Source organism: Schizophyllum commune (assembly GCF_000143185.2).
Source record: "Schizophyllum commune H4-8 unplaced genomic scaffold SCHCOscaffold_13, whole genome shotgun sequence".
NCBI classification, from domain to species: Eukaryota; Fungi; Basidiomycota; class Agaricomycetes; order Agaricales; family Schizophyllaceae; genus Schizophyllum; species Schizophyllum commune.
In genome coordinates this window covers 645969-668659 of record NW_026089550.1, presented here as the reverse complement: position 1 = coordinate 668659, position 22691 = coordinate 645969, and the positions used below count along the sequence as shown (strand labels likewise).

The following is a 22691-nucleotide window of genomic DNA, read 5'->3' as shown; positions in this document are numbered from 1 at the left end:
GGGGAGGGGCATAGAGAAGTGAGAACATGGGGTCCTCCCCACCCTCCTTCGCCCCTCCCCCCCTTCCCCCTCAAAAAAACCCATCTCCCTCTCGCTTCCCCCTCACCAACCCCCCCCCCCCCGACCCCACACACTCCCTCCCCCCCCCTCCCCCCCTGCCCCCGCCAGGGGGCACCAAAACCCCCTCAACCCCCATCCAAGCCCCCCAAAAAAAATGATTACGCCTCCGGCGTAGAAAGTGATATAATAAACCCCAACCCCAAACCCCCAACTCACCTCATACCCCGCACTCTTCGCCCACACGCCGCCCTGCAGGCCGAGGATCGCCGCGCGCGCGATCTTGCCGGTGGACACCAGGTTCGTGTCGACGTAGGCTGGTGAGGAGGTGTAAGTTGAGTTTTTTTATATTGAAAGAGTGGGGAGAAGGGGAGGGGGGGTGGTTAGCGAACGTTAAAGGAGGGTTAGCGAGCAGTTTGAGTAGTCAAAAAGTGATGGTGGTGGTGTGGGCGGGGGTGTGGGTGCGGGGGAGGTGGTTAGCGAGTTTTTGGAGGGAGGTGGTTTGTGATGGTGATGGTGTGGGCGGGGGGGGGGGAAGGGGATGAGTGAAGGGGGAGGAAGGAAGAGGTGGGGAAGAGGGATCGCCACACGGCGCAGAGACAAACTGCGAGGGAAGAAAGAGTGTGGTCCACCCCTCGTGGAGCGGGCAGAGGGGGGCGGGTAGGTAAGATGGGGTGAGGTTAAGGAGCGGACGGGTAAGGTGAAGGAGCGGACGGGTAAGGTAAAGGAGCGGACGGGTAAGGTGAAGGAGTGGACGGGTAAAGGAGCGGACGGGTAAGGCTAGGGAGCGGACAGGTAAGGCAAAGGAGTGCCTGACCGCACAACGCCGCATAGGGAGGCCAGATGGGGTGCTGGAAGACGGAAGATGGAAGAGTGCGTAGGTAGTGATGGCGTGAGATGGGAATGCTGCCTCGAGCGGCATGATAGATGGGGGATCGCACGTTTGCGCGCGTCCGCAGACCGTCCGCGCACATCCAAAACCGCCTGCGCGCGTCCGCAAACGTCCGCCTGAGTCCAAAACCTTCTGCGCGAGTCCAAAACCATCTGCACGAATCCGCAGACCGTCCGCACGAGTCGAGGGACTCTAGACGAATACGAAGAACGCCTGCGCTCGTCCAAAACCAAAACCGTCTACGCGCATCCCCATACATCTACACCACTCCAAAGAACACCACCGCTCACCTTGCCAAGACATGGTTCGTTCGTGTAAGGTGGAAGGAAACAAGAGTTTGGTGTCGTCTGGGTGAGAGTGGTTAGCTTGACTGGTGAGCGCGGGGGCGGTGAAGGGAGGGTAGCAAGCGCGAGGTATAACGAGCGGGATATGGTGGGAGAAGGTGCGTAGGAAGACGATGGGATAGGAGTCCACGCAATATGAGTGGCGGCGGGTGGATGGTGTAGCAGGACGGGCAGACGCGGTCGGAGCGGTCGGTGAACGGGGTGGGTGAATCGATGGTGGCAGTGGCACTACCACTCACCAAAGGACGTAGCGGAACTGGGGAAGCAAGTCAGCACTGGTGTTACAAAACGCGCAACGATGACAGGCCGACAGCGTGGAGATGGGCACGCCGCAAGCGCGAGGATGGGTGCCGGGAACGCAGCGATGGGAGGACCACAGCACGAGGATGGATGGGCGAGAGCGCGAGGGTGTGTGTACGGCTATAGCGCGACGCAAGCCTTGAGCTCACCGACGCCTCAAGCTCACCGGCGGCTTCGGCTCGAACTCATCGACGTCGTGCGCGTCTCGACGTACACGGCCGCAACAGCGCTCGCCAGGCCACTCCCACCTCCACCCAAGCACGCACGCAGACTGGCCGACTTGACTTACCTGTTGGTGAAAGACGACGGAGGTCGGAGATGGGATCAGATAAAGCGACGCCCGACGTTAACCACCGACTCACGCATGCGGTTATTCGGGCCGAGTGTCCGGCTCGGTGGCCTTTCGATCGACATGCTGCATCGCCTGTCCGTCGCTTACGCACATCGTCTGCCCCTTGGAACGACCCGCAAACGACCCGACGCCTGCTCGATGCTCTAAGGATGGCGTAAGACTATCTCGAGGCGTGCGAGGACGTCAAGAGGCTTGCCCGGACCCCGTTCCCCAAGTACGCTCGCATTCCCGCATACCTCCTCACTGACGTCTACGAGCACAACGTCCGAGACCTGCTACATGTACGAACGACGTCGTGCACCATCCATCTTGCCCTAGCTTCCCATCCCACCCAAATATCCCCCTCCCTTGCCTCCTCCTCTTAACCTTACCACTTCCTCTCATCTACCTCTTTCCTCTCCCCTCCTAACTGTCACGAAGCCCGTCCATTCGTCGAATCACACATCCTCAGGCCGCTTCCACACACCCTCACGACGCCAGCTGTACATCACTCTCCATCTCACTGCCAGTCCGTCATTTCCCCTTCATCCTCCTACGCACCTCCCCGTACTCCATCCCTTCCTCCTACCCACCCCTCTCTCACCAGTCCCCCGTACCCTACACCCTTCGACCTCCTTCCGCCCTCCCTGGTACCTACCTTCGTCGTCCTCTCACGTACTCGATGACCATCCCTCTCACGTACCCGATGACCATCCCTCTCATGTACATTCGTCTTCACGCAATACCACTCCTGCTCGCTCCTCCCTACGCAATAACACCACTGACCGTTCATCTTCACGCAATCACGTCTTCACACTCTAACACACCCACTCATTCATCCTGTCTGAATCTCAAGCCTACCGCACCTGCTTTCAACTCAACTACACCGCGCCTCCTACGTTCTGCATTCCCTCGTACGTTTTGCTCCTCCCTTCCCCCTCCCCATGGCCCTAACCACCCCCATGGCCCCAACCACCCCCACCGCTCCCACTTCCCCTCCCCCATAGCGCTCCCACCCCGAGCCGGCTCCGCTCAGCGTTCTTCGACCGCTCCCGCCAGAAGTGACCCCGTAGCCCGTCCCGCCAGGATTGACCCATACAGCACCCCCGCGACTCGGGACCCATAGCGCTCCCGCTCAGCGTCCCCCCATAGCTCTCCCACGACTCAGGACCCATAGCGCTCCCACGAGGAGAGGCCCATATCGCTCCCGCTCAGCGTCCTCCGACCGCTCTCGCGTGGAGAGGCCCATATCGCTCTCGCCTGGAGAGACCCATATCGCTCCCGCGTGGAGAGGCCCATACCGCTCCCGCGTGGTCGAGCTTCACGATGGTGAGCGACCCAAGCTTCACGATGGTGAGCGAATCAAGCTTCACGATAGTGAGCAATTCGAGCTTCGCGATGGTGAGCGAGCCAAGCTTCACGATGGTGAGCGAGTCGAGCTTCACGATAGTGAGCCAGTCAAGCTTCGCGATGGTGAGCCAGCCAGGCTTCACGATGGTGAGCGAGTCAAGCTTTGCGATGGTGGCCGAGCCAAGCTTCACGATAGTGAGCGAGTCAAGCTTCACGATAGTGAGCAAGTCGAGCTTCGCGAAGGAGGGCGAGCCGTGCGTCCGCCCGAAAGACAGACGCAGACGGCGGGCGAAGGACAGACTCAGACGGCGGGCGAAGGAGGGCGACGCAGACAACAGGCGAAGGAGAGCCGCGGACGCAGACGAAGGTGAAGGGCGGACGCGGACGGCGGGCGAAGGAGGGCGACGCAGACGGCGGGCGGATGAAGGAGGGCGAATCGTCTTCCCCAGGAGGGCGAATCGTCTTCCCCGTAGGAGGGCGAATCGTCTTCCCCTTCCCTTCCCTTCCCCTCCAGCCGATAAACGAAACCACTCTCCGCTAGTTCACGAAACCACTCTCCTCTAGTTCACTTATTCTCCTCTAGTTCACTTATTCTCCTCTAGTTCACGAAACCACTCTCCGCTAGTTCACGAAACCACTTGCTCTCCGCTAGATCGCAAATCTACTTACTCTCCGCTAGTTCACAAGACTACTTGCTCTCCGCTAGTTCGCAAGACTACTTGCTCTCCGCTAGTTCACGAAACCACTTGCTCTCCGCTAGTTCGCACCTCTCACTCCCACCGCCCACCTTCGCTCACCTCCCCCTCCACCCCCCCTCTTCACCTCCACCTCCACCCACCTCCCCGCCCACCTCCACCTCTCACCCTCCCACCCACCTCCCCCCCCTCCTTCCCCTCCCCTCCCCGCTCGACGCGCATCTCAGGAAATCCCCCTCTCATCCTCTCCTCCTCGAATCACAAACCCTGCCCACCATTTGTGAGTGGTCTAATCTTTGTGATAACCCTCCAGGAGACCCGCTCCGCCGTCTGCCCAGTAAACTCGCTCCCCACCCCTCTCACGAGCTCAACACCCCTTTCGAATACACGAGCACGGCATCGCCTCGCTCTGGTCGCAAGCCCGGCGGGGAGCGCGGCCATGGCCCCTCTGCGAACACAAGTATGCCACCGAGGATCCGAGTGTTGTCTTCCGTCCCCTCGAGATCCGAGTGTTGTCTTCCGTCTCCTAGGGATCCGAGTCTTGTCTTCCGTTTCCCCGGGATCCGAGTCTTGTCTTCCGTCTCCCCGAGCTCTACGAAGACGTACCACCGCTCCACCAACCCACCCACCTACCCACCCACCTACCTACCTACCTACCCACCAACCCACCTACCCACCTACCCACTCGCTCACCCACCCACCCACGTCGCCCCCACCCCCCCCCCCCACAGATCCACCCACATCGAGCGCACAGCGCCACCCATGTCGCGACCACAACGCTCCGCCTCAACCCTACACAACGAACATGCATCGCGCGCACCCCCACCGCCCCGGCAGACGTCGTATTCTGCCCGACAACCAGATGTCACATTCTGCCCGACCGAGAGATGTTACATTCTGCCCGACCGAGAGACGTCGTATTCACCACTCCGAGAGATGTCGTATTCTGCCCGACCGAGTGGTTGGGTATGAATAGGCGGCGCGTCGCCCAGACCAGGCGACACGTCGTCCGAAGCAGACCATGCGACGCGTCGCGATCGTGTGTGCAGACCAGGCGACGCGTCGTGCCGTACAGACCAGGCGATGCATCGTGCCGTACAGAGCAGAGCAGGCGGCGCGTCGTGAGAGCAGACCAGGCGATGCGTCGTCCAGAGCAGACCATGCGACACGCCGTAAGTGCAGAACAGAGCAGGCGCCGCGTTGTGCCGTGCAGAGCAGGGCAATGCATCGTGCCGTAACTGCAGACCATGCGACGCGCCGTACAGAGCAGAATAAGCGACGCATCGTGAATGCAGACCAGGCGACACGTCGTAAGTGCAGACCAGGCGACGCGTCGTACGAAGCAGACCAGGCGACGCGTCGCGCAGCAACCCATCACCCCATCGCGCTGCCCCTCCAGCTGCCACTCGTCGCGCTGCCAAGCCGCCAAGCAACCCGTCGCGCTGCCACAAGCGCGTCGTCAGCGTCCCCGAGGGCCTCGCGATGGTCGGTGAGGGTCGGTGAGGGCGGTCGGTGAGGGCCTCGCGAGCGACGACGAAGTGTGTGCAAATGTCGTACTCTGCCCTTTCGACCTCCGCATGGTACGTCCTATATCCCACCCTGAACGTCACGTCCTATATCCCAGCCGCACGTCACGTCCTCCCGCTCATCCGCATGGCACGTCCGCGCCCACATCCTCTCCACCTCACTCAAATCCGCCCGACACGTCCTCCCGCTTAGCCGCACACCGAGCACGGACGCGTCCGCACACCGAGCACGGTCGCGTCCACACACACCGAGCCCGAGCGCGTCCGCACACCAAGCACGGTCGCGTCCGCACACCGAGCACGGCGCGCCCGCACATCGAGCGCGGCGAAGGAGCCGGACGCGACGGCATCAAGGGAGTCGGAGGCGACTCGGACGGCATCAAGCGCGGCAAGGGAGATGCAGGCGACGGCATCGAGCGCGGCGGGAGAGACGGCATCGAGCGCGGCGGGAGAGACGGCATCGAGCGCAGCGAGGGAGTCGGAGTGCACTTCGAGGTGCTAAGTGGACGAAGTCCCCTTCGGAGTGCTCGACGGAGTCCCCTCGAGTTGCTAAGTGGACGGAGTCCCCTTCGAGGTGCTGAACCGGAGGCGACGTGCTGAGTAGACGGAGTCCCTCTCGACGTGCTAAACGAAGTCCCTCTCGAGGTGCTCGACTGAGTCCCCTCGAGGTGCTAGACGGAGTCCCCTTCGACGTGCGAAAAGGAGTCCCCTTCGAGGTGTGAGACGAAGGCAACAGTGGACCGAAGTCGAAGGGCGGTTAGCTACTCCGTGCCACAAACAACCAGGAAACCAAGAAGCCGCGTACAGCAAACGTCAGAAGCCACAAACAAACAGGAAACGTCAGAAGCCTACACTGCGAAGCTTCTTCGAACGTCTGCCTACGGGAGACTATCAGAAGCCACAAACAACCAGGAAACGTCAGAAGCCACGCATAGGAAACAGAAGTCGAGTTGCTGACCGCTCCCCGACGCGCCGTCGCGGTCCTGCTTCCCGGCGTGGAGGGAAGTATTTCCGCTTTTTGCAGAAGAGGCTTACTATACCGGTGAGAGTAGCGTGAATATTAGAATATTGTTGACTGAGTCTTCTCATCCGTCCGCTACTTCCGTCCTCTTGTCCACCAGCAAGTTGCCAGAGGGTGGTGGTAGGGAGTACAATAAATACTCTACGTGGGGCTAGGGAGTCAGTCAGTGAAATCGTTACAGTATTCATCAGTGAGTACCGGATCGCGACCGCGCACGGTCATACCATCTCTTGCGTCCGCGCCCGCTGGCACCCTCTGCACGATGCGACCGGTCAGACTCAGCGCACCACGTCGTCAGTTCGTTGACGTGGCGCGCACCGTGACGAAGACCGGACTAGGACCTGTCGGCGTGGTGACTTCCTGTACTGTATTCGCACAACGACCTAAGCTTCACCATGTCATACATGCAGCTTATGTATCCAGCCTTTCCGATTAGCCATGGTCACTTACTGAGTTCCGATGAGCCACTGGATCTTGCGCGAGTTCGAGTTCGGGTCGTGACACTGTCAGGGAAAACAGCCGCGAGAGCACGCGTCAAAGGAGGCCGCATACACGAATCCACAGCCGCACACACGAAGCCATGACCGCAAACACGAAGCCACGAAGCCATGGCCGTGAAACGCTGTCCAGGCAGTCCCAGACGCGCTCCCGAGCAGTGAGGTGTGACCTCCCCCCTCGCGGTGTATCGACCGCCCCCCCTCGCGGTGTATCGACCAGGCCCCGACCCGCCAGGCGTTTTTCACTCAATTGTATCACTCCCGGCCGGTCATCTTCCGGCTGATCATGATCAAGTGGCGAGGTCAAGGCGAGGTTCGAGGTTCGGATTAAGGGCAACATAAGCAGGTATATCGTCAAAAGACATGAATATCGTCAAAGGACATAGTCATAGTCTCGGAAAGAACACAAGATGGAACTCGGAAAGAACACAAGAGGGAACGCAAACAAAGCAGGAGCGAAGGGAACTGGCGGGGAAATCCAACATGGAAGTCCAAGTGTGAAAGTATACGGCAGCGTGCGAAAGTATACGGCAGCGTGTGAAAGTAAGCGGCAGCGTGTGAAAATCTGTGGCAGCAGATGCCGAGCCGGCACTGCACGTGATTGGTCCAAAAATAGCAACCCTCTCCCGGGCCCCCGAATTGAGCAAGGCGAGTGGCCATTTTCCCAGACGCAGCGCCCTTTCCCGAACCATCGCCGACTCTGCTGCTCGTCGTCAATTGCTGCTCGCTGCCATCCCCTGCACATCGTCTCCCGTGATGTCGACCTTGAAGCGCACCCGCGCAGGCTCAGAGGACTACCTCTCGCGCTCTCCCTCGCCCAGCACTCTGCCCAACAAAAGAATACGCCGTGAGCACAGTCGAGCGATGGCTGAAAGGCCCGCGGCTGACGCGCTGCCAGATAACAGCCACGGGCTGGACGCATACCCATCTACCAGCCGCGCCAAGTTCCCCAAGTACCGCGGCATGTACTTTCCAGCCAGCTCACCAGGTCAGCACACGTCGCCGGCCCGCCGCAAACCCGATGCTCATCCCAGCGACGCAGGACACTCATCCGGATCCAATCACCACCACTCCTCCCGCTCCACCAGCCTCTACAAGGGCTACTCGCACCGCGGTACGCGCCTCGACCCTCCCTCCCATGACGTTCACGGGCACTGACGAACAGACGCCCCCACAGACTCGCCCGTCTCCCTCCCCCCTCTGCGCATGCCCACGCCGCGCTCGATGCCCATCGCCAAGCCCAAGGCCTCCCCGTACACCCACATGACCGCGAACCACTTCCTCACCCAGCTCGAGCGCTGCATCACCTCCGATCCGTACAACCCGCTCCCGTCGCCCCCCTCCCCCGCGCCCGCGCGCGTGCAGCTGCCCCCGATCCGCGCGCCGCACTACCGCGGGCTGCCCGAGTCGCTGGCCGCCCTGCTGGCACCGCCCCCGTCGTCCGACACCCCGCCCGCGACGCACTCGGCCTCGACGATGTCATCGAACCGGACACCGCAGACGCCGCGGGCCGCACAGCCGCACCAACCGCCCCCGCCGCCCGAAGACGCGCAGGACGAGCTCTCGCCCGTGCGGCGCCAGCTCGCCTCGGTGCAGCGCCGGCTCGACGTTTTCGCGCACGAACTGCCGAACATCGCCGGCCCCTCCTCGCAGCCCCTCCTCAACTCGCCCTCCGCCTTCGTGCACGCCTCCCCCTCCCCCTCCGCATCCGCCTCCCACTCGTCCACCGCCGCCCTCGCGACGCTCACCGCCGCGCGCGCCGACCTCCACGACGCCCTCCGCGACCTCGACGACGCGCGCTTCGCGCTCTCCCGGCAGCGCACCGAGGCGCACATGCAGGCCCTCCTCGCCGAGGCGCGCTTCAACCAGCTCGACGGGACGGAGCGGCGGCTGAAGGACGCGCAGGACGCGCAGGCGCGCTACCGGCAGGAGCGCGACGCGGCGCGCGTCGAGGCCGGCGCGCTGCGCGGCCAGGTGTCCGAGTTCCGCGCGCAGGCGGCGCGCTACCGCGGCGAGCGCGACCTCTACCGCGCTGACCGCGACGCGGCGCGCGCGCAGCGGGATCGGTATCTCGTCGAGCGGGACGCGGCGCGTGCGTACCGGGACCAGGCGCGCGAGCTCGACGGCCGCGTGTCGGGCGAGAACGACTGGTGCCGGGAGAGGGATGCATGGGGGCGGGAGAGGGATACATGGGGGCGGGAGAAGGATATCCTGCAGGGCGAGCACCGCGACCTGCGGGACGCCGTGAGCGGGCTGCGGGGCGAGAACGACATGCTGCGGGAGGAGAACCGGGACCTGCGGGAGGACAACGAGGACCTGCGCGCGGAGGTGCTGAGGCTGAGGCTCGCGGCGAGGGGGCCGGAGACCTTGCTGCTGCCGGGTGTGCCGCGCCGCTCGTCATCGGGCTCGGGCGCATCGCACTCATGCGTCTCGTCGGCTGCACCGCAGCGCAGCGGTCCGCCGTTCTCTGCCACCTCGCATCTCCCCCCTCTGCCAGCGCCGTACGTTTCGCACCTACCCCAGCCGTACGCTCCGCACCTACCCCAGCCGTACGCCCCGCACGCGGTGTCGTCCAGCGCCCTCCCCCTCCACCTCACATCGATGAACGTGCTCGCCCGGATCCCGTCGCCGCCACCGCTCAAGGAGGAGGAGCCGCCGCGGATCAAGGAGGAGGACTGCTGGTAGGGGATGGGCGCAGCGCAGCGTGTCCTCGTATCATCTCCACCCACCTCTTTCCTCGGTGGCAAACCGTCATACCTCGCCATCCACAGGATTTGGTTCAGTCCATATGTCCTCATCATCTCTCGCATGCCACCACCGTTATACCCCCCCTGGATTCCTACTCACCGCGCTACCCACCTACCTGACACATTGCTCTCCAATCCACCAGCATTTCCTTCCATCTGCCCCCATCCCCACCTTCTCCCTGAGGGGCAACCTACCTTCTCCCTCAGGGCATCCACCTCAATCCACCTGTATGCAACCCATCGTCTTGATTCCTTCCTCAACGCCTTGCTCTCCTCCTCATCACCCTGTTTATATATTATAGCATTGCATTGTCCCTGATCACCATCCACCCTTGCATCTTTCTCGGATAGCCTCCCTTCGTGGTCGCAGATTCTTCCCTCTCCCTGTATCGTCGCAGCGAATGCGCTTGCCATGTACAGCTCGTCGCTTTTTATCGTATGGCACGCCGCCTGTTCTCTGCGGCACGTCGCCTGCTCCGTACGACGCATCGCCTGCTCCGTACGGCAGGTCGCCTGTTCATACGTACCCAGTGACTATTAGCCAGGACGTTGTATATACTCTGCCTTGTGGATAGCACGATTCGGTCGGACAGAATGTAATATCTTCTGGAGCGCGGTGCGCTCGACATGAATCGTTCCATTGGGAAGTGGTGGCGCGTCTCTGAAGACCACTTGACGAATAGAGTCGGAATAGAATGCCTCCGATTCGTTGCAGCAGAGGGTCTGTGGAATTTCACGTGCACGGTTGAATTCGTGACGCGTTACATTCATACCGCCGGTGGCTGTGCACCCATCCTCGAATCCAGCGTCCGGCGTTGCGCTGCGTCCGCCGCCCACGACAGCTCACGGCGAGTCACCGACGCTTCTAGATGGCCAACATAGTCCCTCCGCTCACACGCTGCTTTGTCTTTGAACGTTCTAAGCATCACCACAAGCTGTTTCAGCATGTGCAATTTATGACGCTTCTTTAAGCGCCCTCCCAAGCGCCCGCCCCGGGCGTCCTGAACGAGCATTGTACGCGTCTACGGGCTACAGCCTTGTGAACCACCTGGTTTTTTGGCCCTAAGCCTCGTGTCCGGTGCGTGTTTTCCCATGCACAGGTTTTCATTTTGAACAACAGATATTCGTCGAGGGGTGGCGGGGCCATGGTCCTCGTCGGGTTCGCTTGCACGGTTAGACGGCGCGCCACAAGCCCATAGCCGAGTTTACCAAAGAGGCGTTCTCATCATCGGAGGCGTCGTCGTCCATCGGAGTAGCAAACAGCCAGATCCGGGCCACAAGCGAATCTCCTGGCCACGATTATGATTCAAGGGGAAATCTGTCTGCGCGTCTATCCGGCACCGCCATGGGCGCTTCAGCATTCCAAGCACTTTGTGAACCGCGTGTTGTGGCTCGTGGGAACGCTCCCAGCGTGGGAAGACAGACTGTCCTGCGCATATAAGAAGACAAGAGGGGCCGGTGTTGTCCAGACAGTCCGTTCAAGGTCTTCTACTGTTAAGCCTCCTCGAGGACGGTTCATTGGCGAAGCTCCATTTCAGCATCTCACCGCTTTTCAAAGATCATCATTCCGCTCCAACCCCGAGCTTCACCACCATGTCTTTCAGCACCGAGGAGAACAGCATCTACCTCCGCCGCGTCCAGTGCGCGGGACTACCCTGGTTCTTGATCTGCCCTCTCGAGAGCGACATCGCTCTCGAGATTCGGGACCAAGTCGCCAGGCATCTGGTCCTTGCAGGGGACGCGGAGTCTCCGCAAGTCGATAACGTTTCCGCTGCTGCAACCGCCACCGACACCAACGCCGCCACCGCTACATCCGTGGCCAACGTCGTCAGGTCTGCGACGCCTGTCTTCGAGTCCGCGGCCAGCGCCAACTCCTGCCCGACCTCAACGGACTATCTCACCGAGTTCGCCAAGGAGCTCGACATCCTGGTCGCGGAACCCAACGCGACCTCTGCGGCTCAGAACTAGGACCTTAGCGCCGTCAAGACCGTGCAAGGCCTGGCGAGGTCCCTCCGCAAGCGACAGACCACCATTTCGGATCCTAACGATCTCATGGACGCCGTCAGACCCTCGCCTTGCACCCGCCGTCTCTTGCGCATTCGCAGGACCCTTCGGACAATCGTACCAGCATCTCACGACCCCCATGCATATCCTCTCACATCATCGTCTTTTGTATTCTATCACTCCCCACACTGTATCTTATCCCAACCGCACTTGCTTTCCCTTGTTTAATCGGTGGCGAGGATTATCCTTGCCTTCTCCTGTTTACTATCCCCTCCACTACATACCGACGCTACCCGGCGGCTCGAACCTATTATGAACCTGCTGACCTTTAGATAGCAGCCTACACTCACGGAACACTTGTTTTCAATACGGATCACGTTTTGTGGCGCGCATACTAGACAGCAAACAATCTAGCCTCGAGTTCAATCAGTCCTATACGAGTGAGGAGTCGGACAACGACAAATGCCATCGCGCTACACCAACCAACTTCTCCCGAGTCGAGCTATAGCCACCCTTCCAATCCTAGACTGCGCTCATCTTCTTCTTCCAACCACGATCTCCGAAGCAACTCCTGAAGGTGAGGGATGAAACAGCAGACAAATCGGCCTCGCAGATCCTCGCGCGCATCTGATCGCCTGGAGACTTTCTTTTTTGGCTTGCGCGTTCAGCCCGAAAAGACGCGCGTGCCCAAGATAGGCAAGCAATTCGACACAGGGATGGTCGGCCGGGGAATAAGCGACCCAGCAAGAGTCGACTACTACCAGATAGACTCGGAACTCAGATAGATAGTATCCTTCTAGCAATCTCGGAGACGTGCGTTCGACGCTTCAGACCCAAAAGGTAAGTTCGATCCGTGATTGTGGCAGTAGCACGAGGCAGGACGTCCGAGGACCGTCGATACAGGGAATCATGTAATACAGAAAGACATGAGCGGAAAAGCTTACGCGGCATTCCTGCTGCACAACTCCTTCGACCTTCGACTGCGACTCTCTCTTGGCCGTCAGCTGCGAATGTCCTGCGACTTGCGCTTCGTTCAAACTCGACTTCAGATGGATCCGCCGCTCACGACCGTCCGCATCGCCGACATGGTCCTTCTACTCACACGCTGCTTTGTCTTTGAACGTTCTAAGCATCACTACAAGCTGTTCAATCATGTGCATTTTATGACGCTTCCTTAAGCGCCCTCACAAGCGCCGAGCATTGTACGCGTCTACAAGCCACAGCCTTCTAAACCACCTGGTCTTTTTGGCCCTAAGCCTCGTGTCTGGTGCGTGTTTTCCCATGCACTGCTTTTAACAACGAACAACAGATATTCGTAGTGGGGTGGCGGGGTCATGGCCCTCGTCGGTCTCGCTTGCATGGCGACCAAAGCGAGACGACACTCCACAATAACCGAGCCCATGAAAGAGGCGTCCTCATTTATCGGAGGCGTCGTCCTGCATCGGAGTAGCAAACAGCCAGACTCGGGTCATAAGCGAATCTCCTGGCCAGACGGCGGCCACGATTATGATTAATGGGGAAAGTTGTCTGCGCGTCTATCCGGCACCGCCATGGGCGCTTCAGCATTCCAAGCACTTTGTGAACCGTGTGCTATGGGCCTATGGCTCGTGGGAACACTCCCAGCGTGGGAAGACAGTCTATCTCGCGCATATAAGAAGACAGGAGGGGCTGGTGTTGTCCAGACAGTCCGTTCAAGGTCTTCTACTACTAGCCTCCTCAAGGCCATCCATTGTCGAAGCTCCATCCGCAGCGTCAAGCGCCTCCATTCCACCTCTTCGCGATCAGCCTACCTCTTCCTCTACCCCCGCCACGCAAAACCTTGTCCCTCTGCTAACATGAACGGCATCGTGCGCACGAACACCAATACCTCCTACCTCTGGAGGCGCCGCGACATGGCGGGTCTCGGCCGCCTGGCATGGCCGCTCGACTGGTCCGACTACAGCCAGGGCCCCCTCACGCAAGCCACCGAGGCGCCGCTCGCGATCTACGAGGGAGACCACCAACACCTCTTCATCATGACCAGCACCGTCCCCAGGATGTCAAAGTGTCCGCGTCCCGCTCAGACGCGTTTCCTGTGCTTCGAGGATTTCCTCACCTACAACGGGCTCTCCACGCGCCCTCTCCACGAGGTCTTCGCGAGCCGTGAGGCTCTGAAGGCGGATGCGCTTCTCCTGACTGCCGCCTTCATCATTATGTCGAGGTCAGTGGCCAACGCCGATACCGGCGCTGTGGCAGAGATCGACGCGGCCGCTGCGGCCCTTGGGGACATCATCCTCGACCTTCACATGAAGGTCTACGGGTCCTTCGCCCAATGGTACTAAGCTGTTGGCATACTGCGGCTTCACACCAAGTGACAAGTCTCGAGACCTTCAGCACTGGCGTATCTACTATCTGCACCTGACCCGGTCCTGGACATTACAACAAACTCTCGGCACTCAGCACCTTCGAGCACACCTAGTATGTATCATAATCTTCAAGCACTTGCTTTCTTTTGTTTAATCGGTGGCGAGGATTACCCTCGCCCATCCATGTTTTCTATCCCCCACCCATTACATACCGACGCTACCCGGCGGCTCGAGCCTATAATGGATCTGCCGACCTTCGGATAGTAGCTACCTACACTCGCGGAGCTCTTCTCTCATCACGAATCGTATTTTGTGGCACGCATACTAGACAACGCACAACAATCCATTATATTTTGAACGGACGAGATCAGGAGTGAGACGACTGACATCAACTACCCAATCTAGCCCGAAAACATCCTCAGTACGAGAGTTCGCAGCGACATAAATTCTTCTCTATTCTTACATTCCCGGCTCGCCCTCACATAGGTCCTCATCATCACGATCTCCGAAGCGACCATGAAGGATGCCCACGAATTTGACGGCTCTCACTCGCAGGTCGTCGTCTCATGACTTGATGCTTGATTGGCTCGAGCCCTTCCAAGAAATCACGCGAGCCTGAAATCGGCGAGTAAGTCGGACAGTCGGCGACCGCATCTGCGATATAGCGACCTTCAGGATTAGATAGACTTCACGACTTGATAGAATCCTTTAGCAATCTCGGACTCAGTGGGGCTGAGACGTGCGCTCCACCTACATCCCCTAAAGGTAGGTTCATATCCGCGATCGCGGCAGATAGCACGAGGCAGGCTAGATGTCGACCGCACAAAGGAGGCAAGCTTATTGGACCATGCATAGAAGCATACTCTATTATACAGACGAGCATGGTCAGAGCAGCATACATGATGATACAGGGAAGCAGCTTCAGCACGGTCAAGCAACCATAGCACGACAAAGCACTCTTAGTACAACCAAGCAGTCGACACGACCAAGCAAGGCCAGAAGCACATTATAGACGGACCTCGCTCCGATCCTATCTCTCCTCCTCCTTGACACTCCCACTGGGCGCGCTCATGCCTCCTCCCATCCCGCTCATACTTCCTCCCATTGCGCTCATACCCCCTCCCATCCCTCCCATCGGACTCCCTGAAGAACCACCCATCCCAGCTCCTCCCATGCCACCGCTACCTCCCAAGCTGCTCATCCCGCCTCCTCCCAAGCCACCCGGCCCTGCCGCGCCTCCTCTCCCCTGGATCCTCGTGACGGCGATGAACGCGTCCAGCAGCGTTGGCACCACGAACGGGTAGCGGGCTGTCTACGTGGTAGCGTCAGAATGTCGTCCTCCAGAGTCATTCGCTCAAGGCCGTGCTGGCGCGAAACTGGCAGACTAGACTAGCTACTCACCTTCATCGTTCCGTCGGGGTTCATTATGCCGTTGGCTGCATCCTCCGCCTCCCTCCGCACCTCCTGGATCGCGCCCTCGGCCTCGACCCGCTTCGTCCGTTCGGACGCAAGCTCGCGCTCGACGGCACGTAGCCGGAGACGGGTACCTAGATAGAGCGTGTTAGCAATGTTCAGTGTCGCAAGCGTACGGTCCGCCTCGACGTCGCCAAAAGTCCGCACAATGGGCAGTTCATACAATGAGGAGTCAACGCGACAAGGAGCTCGCACGAAGGGACGAGACAACCAAAAAGACACTCACGACTCTCTTCTCCCAGCTCCCCAGGCAGTTGACTCGATCCTCGCAACTTTTGTATCATATCCACCACCTCCGCCTCCCGCTTCTGCGTCCGCGCGATCCGTGCGCGCACCTCAGCGAGCTCGTGCTCGAGTTCTTGCGGGGTCGGTTGGTAGCGCGGTGGTAGTCGAGAGGTCGAAGGGCCGGCTGGAGAATGTCTGGTTAGCAAGCTCGACGTCGTGAAGGCAGAAGAGCATGGGAAGAAGTGCACGAAGGGTCACATTGTCGCATGGAAAATCTTTGACGGGGATCACTCACGCCTCCTCCCTTCGTAAGCCGTGTACACCTGCGCAGCGGCGCCGGGCGGACCCGGCGAGCGCGGCGGTGAGATGTTCAAGGCTGAAGGGGAGTGAACATTGGGAAAGGGAGGGTGGATAGGGTCGTAGCCGCATGGAGACATCAGAGACACTTACCAGTCTCATATGCATCGCCCGAGGGGCCTGGGACGGACTAGGGGTGGCAGGTTAGACGATGGCCGAAAGGATACGATGTGGTGCGTGGTGAAAGGGAAGGATGGGGAAAAGGGCGAAGAAGGTAGAGGTGCTAACCGGAGGAAGCATCGATCCGGAGGGGTACTGAGGAAGAGTTAGCGTTAAACGACGAGGAAGAACCGTGAAGAGATTCACCATCCCTGTGTCCATCGGCTCCGACTTGGGTATAACTTCACTCAGCAGCGCTTCTGCCTCCTCGTCCAGCCGCCGCTGAGGGTTCGGTGGTAGACTTGGAATATGTGACATGCTGCTGGACATGGAAAGCTCGCCGCGCGGGTGTATTTTTGGTGGTGGCGGGTTGTAGGAGTGTTCCTCGATCATGCGTATGTTCTTGCTGATAACGGGAATCATGAATGAAAGGGGAGGTTCGTAAGATGGTGCGCAGGAGAGATTCGTTGAGGAAAGACAAGGGACATCGAAAGGGTCGCGGTTGTAGAGGGAAGTGAAGCATCAGCGCCGATGCATTTCGCTCGATCGAGTGTACGTACATCCTCAGTTCGTGGTGCTGCTCTATATTCTCTCTCTTAGCCATGTCCGTCTTCTCGCGTAGGGATATCAGGAGTGGCTGGGTAAAGACGCGTCAGCATAAGCATGGACGTGAACTAGCCTTCCATTCATTGTTCGTTCCATCCTTCTCGAGCTATTCCCCTCTACCCTCCTTGCTGACAAGGTCGTATACAGTCCCATATCCACGACCCTCGCACTTCATGCGACCGCCTTAGATGACCTCTCCCACTCACCGAATCCCATGGCACGCTGTCCCAGAAGAATGCTACTGTCCCCGGTGTCGGAAACGCAATGTTTTCCGTCTTCGGATGTGGGAACCTGAGCTTGAGCAGGTCTGCACGCAGGAGGCCGACCAGAGTCGTGTGATCCATGAGCGCCATGGAGAGGGCCTTCGTCGCGTCGTACTCGAGGGTGATGGACGCTTTGCGCCACTTGGTCATTTTGAGGGTATGACTGGGGGACGTAGTCGCTGTGCGCGAGATAGACTACGATATCCTCTCAAGGAGGGAGATTTCAAGGACGACGGCGCGTCGTAGTGAGGGTGATGGTGGGGGGGAAGAGGTGCACGGAATCAGAATGGCACAATGGCGATCAACGGCGCTTAAGTGCAATGTTCCCGACAAACATGTGTAAACAGCGTTTATTGTTCTCGGATGGAATCCTGATGGGCACGTGGACCCTATTGTATGCTACGCATACTGGGCCAATCCCTCGCATGCGCATCGAACCGGTCTGATAATCCTTCGGTGCGAGCAGAACAGGGTCCATCCCTCGCGTGAATGATATGTCCATCGGCATCCGTTTTCGAGAGCGTTTCCAAAGTCCATTGCTTGTGTATATGACTAGGTGGAATATAGGCAGCGTACAGTAGTAAGTGTGCGACGACGGAGAGGAACATAACGAGCATAGAAGTCGATGAAAAAGCTATGATAAATAGCATGATCACGAAGGCCAATAAGGACCTCGACCCGCAGGGCAATAACGCCCACGAATCGATGCAGAACTTGAACACTATACACAACATATAGGTAGGTAGGTAGCAACACAGATTATCATCCACATGGGGCGCGCAATAAGTAAGGTAGCAGTTATGACGGAGCAGGGGGCGATGCATGGGATGGGCAATAGGGATGTAAAGCAGTTCCAACCAGGGAGAATTATGAGTACCAGACGACGATAGAACAGTGCCAGACGGTGAGTAAAACAGTACCAGACGGGAGGAAAGAGAAGAACACGAGTATACAGAATAGGCACGGAAGAACACTATGGCACAGGGTCGGGACAATATGATGAGACGGAGGGAGATTATATGGGTGAGTTAATCGGGCTGACGGATAATAGTGGTGATGACGAATAGTAGAATGACAAGTATTTTGGGAGATCAGTGGATTTTGGGAGGGCAATGGGGAGAGCAGGGAGATGAGCAGGACGCGGCGCTCACTGCGCGTACGCTCCAACAAGTCGCCCGCGCGTCGAGCCCTCCGTCTTCCACGACATGTCGTATGAGTGGGAGTAGCCAGTTCTCCCACACTCATACGCCGATGCGCGGTCCATGGCGGGCATCCCGCGCTCAAGAGGCGGAAGCCCGCGGTCCATCGCAGGAAGCATGCCCGGCAGTCCCCTGTCCATCGACGGGGCGTACTGCGCGCGATCAGAGTTCATGTACTCGATGCGCTGCGTGTACGCGGCCGACGTCGACCGCGGCTGGTACGCTCGGCCCTCCAGAGGCGGAAGCACAATGGCCGCGCGCGTATCGGGTACAGCGACCCCAGACGCCGTGGGCTCCTCGTAGGCAGGGGACGGCTGGTCGTATGCGGGCGCAGGCTTGTCGTACGTGGGAGATGGCTGATCATACGCAGGCGAAGCCTGGTCGTAAGCCGGAGAACGCTGATCATAGGTCTGCGAGTGCTTCTCGTACGCCGGGGATGGCTGGTCATACATGGCATATCCAGGGTAAGCGGCGACGGCGGCCTTTTGATAGTCGGAGACGCTCTGCTGCTCAACGGATACGGGAGCCTTGCCGTAGTCATCCGCTGTCGGGAGCATGCCATGCGCGACGAGCGCAGTGTTGTTGGTGTAGGGGAAGGCCGGGGTGGTAGGAGACGAGCCCGCAGAGTCCGTCGAAGTCGGCGAGGGCGCGCCGGAGTAGGACGCAAGCGATGGAAGGATCTCGCGGCGGGGCTCCGCTGTCCTGTAAGCCGGCGCAATATACGACAGGGAGTGGCGCGACGAGCCGTCAGTGTACGACGCACGGTCATACCCCGACGACGCGCGAGCCCCTGTGCCCCAGCTCCTATCATCGCACACCTGGCGCGGGTCGTATGCTTGGCGCGCATCGTACCGGCTATCGCAATTCTCGGCGTATGTGACATACGAATGGTGCGCAGCGGGCACCGAAAAGTAGTCGTAGGACGAGGTGGGGTAGGCGGGAGTGCGGTAGCCGTATGTGGACGGCGTCGTCACGGGCGACGTCGAGGCCGACATGTACTGTGGCGGGTACGGCCCCTCGGGCGAGGACGAGTGGCCGCGGGTCGCGCTGAGCATGCCCGACGAGGGGGACGCAGCGGGCGATTCTGCGACAAGGGCCGTGAGCGGGGCCTGCTCGAGCGGCGGCGGAGTGTTTGGGGGTGGGGGCGGGCTACGGGTAGTGGCAGGCTGGAGGACGAGTGGCGAGGTCATGGGAGGCTGCGCAATCTGCGACGCGCGCTTGAGCTTCAGCGCCCGTCCCGACACACGACGGGAGCCAGGCGAGAGGTGGATGCGATAGCTGCAAAGTGTGACAGTTAGCACGGAAGTAAAACATAGATAGGTGCCGTCGGGAGTAAAACAGGAAGGAGGGAGGAGGCAGATTAGTACTCACTGCTGCTGGAGGTTGTCCTGGCGCGAGCAACGTGTCTCGCAGCCGGGGAAGGGGCACTTGTGGTTGCGCTCGCCGGTGTGGACACGGGTGTGGCGGGCGAGGTGACCACTGGTGGTGAAGCCACGCCCACACTGGGAGCAGACATGTTTTTTCTTCGCTGCAGCGCTTGCGGAGGACGCGTCCGAGGTCGTCGACGAGCGCGAGGTCGTGGAGGACGCGCTGGACGCGGACGGGCTGGGGTACGGTGACGCCGACGCCGAGGCGGTGGAGGCGCTCGACTTTACTTCCGCGCGCGGCATGCTCTGGATCCTGAATTCAGGGAAGAAGGCAGACGGAAGCGGATGAAGGCAATATGAGAACCAGACAGGCTGGAAGGGTAGGTCAGGAAAACGAGGGTCGGAGGGAAGTGATATTTATGCCTGCAGCGGGTGCAAGCCGACAGTGACCCACCGATATGTTATTTCAGTAAACGCGATCGACCGAGTTGGAAATGCTGATCTCACGGGACCCCAGACTCTGAGATTTCAAGTCGAAGCCTCTTCCTTCGCCTTCTTTGCTCTCACGCCCGTTTCCGCAGCTCGTTAGAGATCCAAACGACATGTAAGCGCAAGGCCGTTCATACGGCCCTTAGCAGCGCTTTGGGCAAGACCACCTTCATTGTAACGCGGTGTGGTCTGCTTCCGGTCGGAAGCATATATGTGCAGATCTCGATTCTGACCGCAAACGGAGAAATACACGCGCCATCATTCGCGGAAAACTCACATTTTGACATCCTTACCGCATTTGGTATCTGATTTGTAGAGTCAATTTTTACGTGATTCCTTTGCCACGACGGTCATCACATTTTCCCATCGGCATTGTTGGTCTTGGAACCTCCTGCTCACAACGTTGACTTGATCTCGCCGACACCGAAACGCCTTCGACCGCAGCACCGAAAGGTCTCCTCTCCCCGAGCCTCCACTTGGAACAATGCGCCGTGCTTCACCGACTGTGGCCAGCTTCATAGGAGCGAGGCGGCTCCTGGCATGCTCGCTGACTCGCTCTCTGGCGCACATCAAGCTTACGCTACGGCTCCGTGTAAGCGACTATACGGCTCTTCTCTGTTCTGATGGACCACTGCGAAGCTACGTCTGATCACTGGCTGGGCTTTCTGTGACGCTCTATACATGCTCCTCACGTCTGCCCAGCCCCTCTAGCCTATAACACTCCAGTCAACTCGTCGCCTGATCGTTTTCATGATGCCAAACTTACGGCAGACGACCAGAGCTCTACCTGCTGGAAGCCTTGTGGTCAGACATTCGCGTCCAATTCGCAGCGACATACCGCTTCATCAACTCAAGGCGCAGAGGCTCGCTTGCACGTTTACGTTCACCGTGTGCATCTCTATTGCTGCAGCGATAAGAACCAGTCCATGAATGGCTCGAAGCCTGCCTCCTGGTGCCTATGACTCCCCACAGCCCCGCACGTTCCTATCGTCCCGGCGCCGCCTGGGGGTGCGGCGCGCCTGCCAGTTGATCTGGACCGCAAACGACACCAACCAGCCAGCCGCGCCGGCTGTATTTTCTTACGTAGAAAAAGCGTTGCAGAGGCATGTCAATACCTTCGCAGTTCTGGTGCGTGTCGACTGAGACGCCGCCGTCCTCCCGTCTGCTTGTGCCCCGCGGTCTTCCGGACCCGCTAGAGAACGTGATATGGCAGTTGATGCGCGACTCCAATATTACTTGTTTTCTCTGCCCCACCGAGCACCTATATTCGCCCCGGCCAGACTTACTTTGTACCCCGCGCACCCCAAGTCAACAGAAAGCCCGCATCAAGTCTGACCTTCCTGGCAATCGCCGCTAGCGCCCTTCCCAAGCCCTTACCCTCATCGCCAAGAAAGGAGATTCCGGATGCTATCGCCTCGCACACACGCACAATCCCTGACGCACGCTTCGTCATGCGACAATCAAGCAGGCCCTTGAGCGCAAATCCCTTGCCGATCCCATTGTCCCCATAGAGTCCACCTATTCGCGCGTCACGCCCACGATACTGGATCGCGTCCCACGCCAATAAAGCAAAGAAGCTCCGGTGCAGGGAATTTCCCCTCCAAGTATCTGTCATGAGAGACGACCCTGTGCGATTGCTAGAACAAGGACAATGGACTGTGCGTCTCGGGCGCGTGGCAAACCCTGAGCAAATGCTTCGCGGGATGCATATGGCCTTCAAAGGATTTCTCTAAAGAGCCGGAAAGACGCTGTCATTGTCGTGCATCACATTGCACTTGGATCCTTGTCGGGTATTGCGTTGCCGTTCTTCCCAGTTGGCTGTGATCACACGACATGTGCTGTCGCCCTTCTATCGCTGAGACCCAGATCTGCGCGAAGGTGGTGGCTGCTTTAGCGTGGGATAGCGGGCCCTCGGGGGACAATGCGAATAATCCATTGGAACACACATTTAGGGAGAACTGATCCGGTATATGGTAGAGTCGCGAACAAGTGCCGGGGAGTCATAGTAAATAGTATTGAGTCGTCGAGAAATAACTTGCACATCAGGTTTTCTGCCAACAACGCTCGGTCCCGCCCTCGAAATTAGGACCGGTCCCCTCGAACATAGCCTGATGATAGCCAAATGATAGCAGCAATACAGACTCCCCCAAAGATAAACCCGCAATCACACCCAGGGCTGCTTCGCGCATACAGTAGGAGTCGCGGGCGAGCACATTCAGTGGCAAAACGGACGCAGCGAGTGCGGGCCGGACGATGACGGTGGCACCCCGACGCGTCGCGCGCACTGTATCATCTGCTCGGCGCATTCCGCCCCCTTGTCTGACGAATGGCTGGTCCCCCATTAGAATGGCCAGCTTGTCGGGTCAAGGCGCCCCCCATTCATTCGCGCCATCCTGTTCAACGGCGTCATCCCATTCACTGGCGCCATCCCACCCAATGTTCACCCCAATCACTCGGTCCAGCCGCATCATCCCCCGGTTCCTAGAGTGCCATCAGTCCGTCTC

General features: G+C 59.4%; 12 protein-coding genes across 12 annotated transcripts; 5 read left to right on the top strand and 7 right to left on the bottom strand.

Moving 5' to 3' along the window:
* Positions 1-102: 102 nt before the first annotated feature.
* SCHCODRAFT_02517651 (uncharacterized protein) lies at positions 103-375 on the bottom strand (the record flags this gene model as incomplete). The annotated part of the gene is made up of 1 exon (XM_050343378.1): positions 103-375. A coding segment is annotated over one exon (273 nt), but the record flags the coding sequence as incomplete, so codon positions are not given.
* A 56-nt stretch (positions 376-431) lies between these two features.
* Positions 432-1233, bottom strand: SCHCODRAFT_02100153 (uncharacterized protein). Its single transcript, XM_050341790.1, has one exon. It carries the CDS (start codon positions 977-979, stop codon positions 482-484), a length of 498 nt encoding a protein of 165 aa, XP_050197658.1. The 5' UTR covers positions 980-1233; the 3' UTR covers positions 432-481.
* A 1917-nt stretch (positions 1234-3150) lies between these two features.
* SCHCODRAFT_02100092 (uncharacterized protein) lies at positions 3151-3934 on the top strand. The gene has a single exon (XM_050341789.1). The coding sequence runs from the start codon at positions 3251-3253 to the stop codon at positions 3836-3838; it is 588 nt and encodes a 195-aa protein (XP_050197657.1). The 5' UTR covers positions 3151-3250; the 3' UTR covers positions 3839-3934.
* Positions 3935-4690: 756 nt separating this feature from the next.
* Positions 4691-5445, bottom strand: SCHCODRAFT_02100054 (uncharacterized protein). The gene has a single exon (XM_050341788.1). It carries the CDS (start codon positions 5342-5344, stop codon positions 4835-4837), a length of 510 nt encoding a protein of 169 aa, XP_050197656.1. The 5' UTR covers positions 5345-5445; the 3' UTR covers positions 4691-4834.
* SCHCODRAFT_02641900 (uncharacterized protein) lies at positions 5428-5809 on the top strand. The gene has a single exon (XM_050346242.1). The coding sequence runs from the start codon at positions 5518-5520 to the stop codon at positions 5686-5688; it is 171 nt and encodes a 56-aa protein (XP_050197655.1). The 5' UTR covers positions 5428-5517; the 3' UTR covers positions 5689-5809.
* Positions 5810-8846: 3037 nt separating this feature from the next.
* Positions 8847-9698, top strand: SCHCODRAFT_01206244 (uncharacterized protein; the record flags this gene model as incomplete). Its single annotated transcript, XM_003026790.3, has 1 exon — positions 8847-9698. The coding sequence occupies one exon, from the start codon at positions 8847-8849 to the stop codon at positions 9696-9698; it is 852 nt and encodes a 283-aa protein (XP_003026836.2).
* A 1655-nt stretch (positions 9699-11353) lies between these two features.
* On the top strand, positions 11354-11728 carry SCHCODRAFT_02706054 (uncharacterized protein; the record flags this gene model as incomplete). The annotated part of the gene is made up of 1 exon (XM_003026791.1): positions 11354-11728. The coding sequence occupies one exon, from the start codon at positions 11354-11356 to the stop codon at positions 11726-11728; it is 375 nt and encodes a 124-aa protein (XP_003026837.1).
* Positions 11729-13260: 1532 nt separating this feature from the next.
* SCHCODRAFT_02716531 (uncharacterized protein) lies at positions 13261-14239 on the top strand. Its single transcript, XM_003026792.3, has one exon. It carries the CDS (start codon positions 13315-13317, stop codon positions 14083-14085), a length of 771 nt encoding a protein of 256 aa, XP_003026838.1. The 5' UTR covers positions 13261-13314; the 3' UTR covers positions 14086-14239.
* A 684-nt stretch (positions 14240-14923) lies between these two features.
* On the bottom strand, positions 14924-17412 carry SCHCODRAFT_02641893 (uncharacterized protein). Its single transcript, XM_050346241.1, has 8 exons — positions 17076-17412; positions 16824-16900; positions 16471-16669; positions 16393-16419; positions 16258-16294; positions 15809-15991; positions 15511-15656; positions 14924-15421 (listed from the first exon to the last, which is right to left on the bottom strand). The coding sequence occupies exons 1-8, from the start codon at positions 17280-17282 to the stop codon at positions 15140-15142; spliced, it is 1158 nt and encodes a 385-aa protein (XP_050197654.1). The 5' UTR covers positions 17283-17412; the 3' UTR covers positions 14924-15139.
* A 705-nt stretch (positions 17413-18117) lies between these two features.
* Positions 18118-19801, bottom strand: SCHCODRAFT_01253654 (uncharacterized protein). Its single transcript, XM_003026875.2, has 2 exons — positions 19703-19801; positions 18118-19609 (listed from the first exon to the last, which is right to left on the bottom strand). The coding sequence occupies exon 2, from the start codon at positions 19519-19521 to the stop codon at positions 18280-18282; it is 1242 nt and encodes a 413-aa protein (XP_003026921.2). The 5' UTR covers positions 19522-19609; positions 19703-19801; the 3' UTR covers positions 18118-18279.
* On the bottom strand, positions 19705-19857 carry SCHCODRAFT_02471327 (uncharacterized protein; the record flags this gene model as incomplete). The annotated part of the gene is made up of 1 exon (XM_050342699.1): positions 19705-19857. A coding segment is annotated over one exon (153 nt), but the record flags the coding sequence as incomplete, so codon positions are not given.
* A 2372-nt stretch (positions 19858-22229) lies between these two features.
* Positions 22230-22529, bottom strand: SCHCODRAFT_02672687 (uncharacterized protein; the record flags this gene model as incomplete). Its single annotated transcript, XM_050346651.1, has 1 exon — positions 22230-22529. The coding sequence occupies one exon, from the start codon at positions 22527-22529 to the stop codon at positions 22230-22232; it is 300 nt and encodes a 99-aa protein (XP_050197652.1).
* Between the last annotated feature and the right edge of the window lie 162 nt (positions 22530-22691).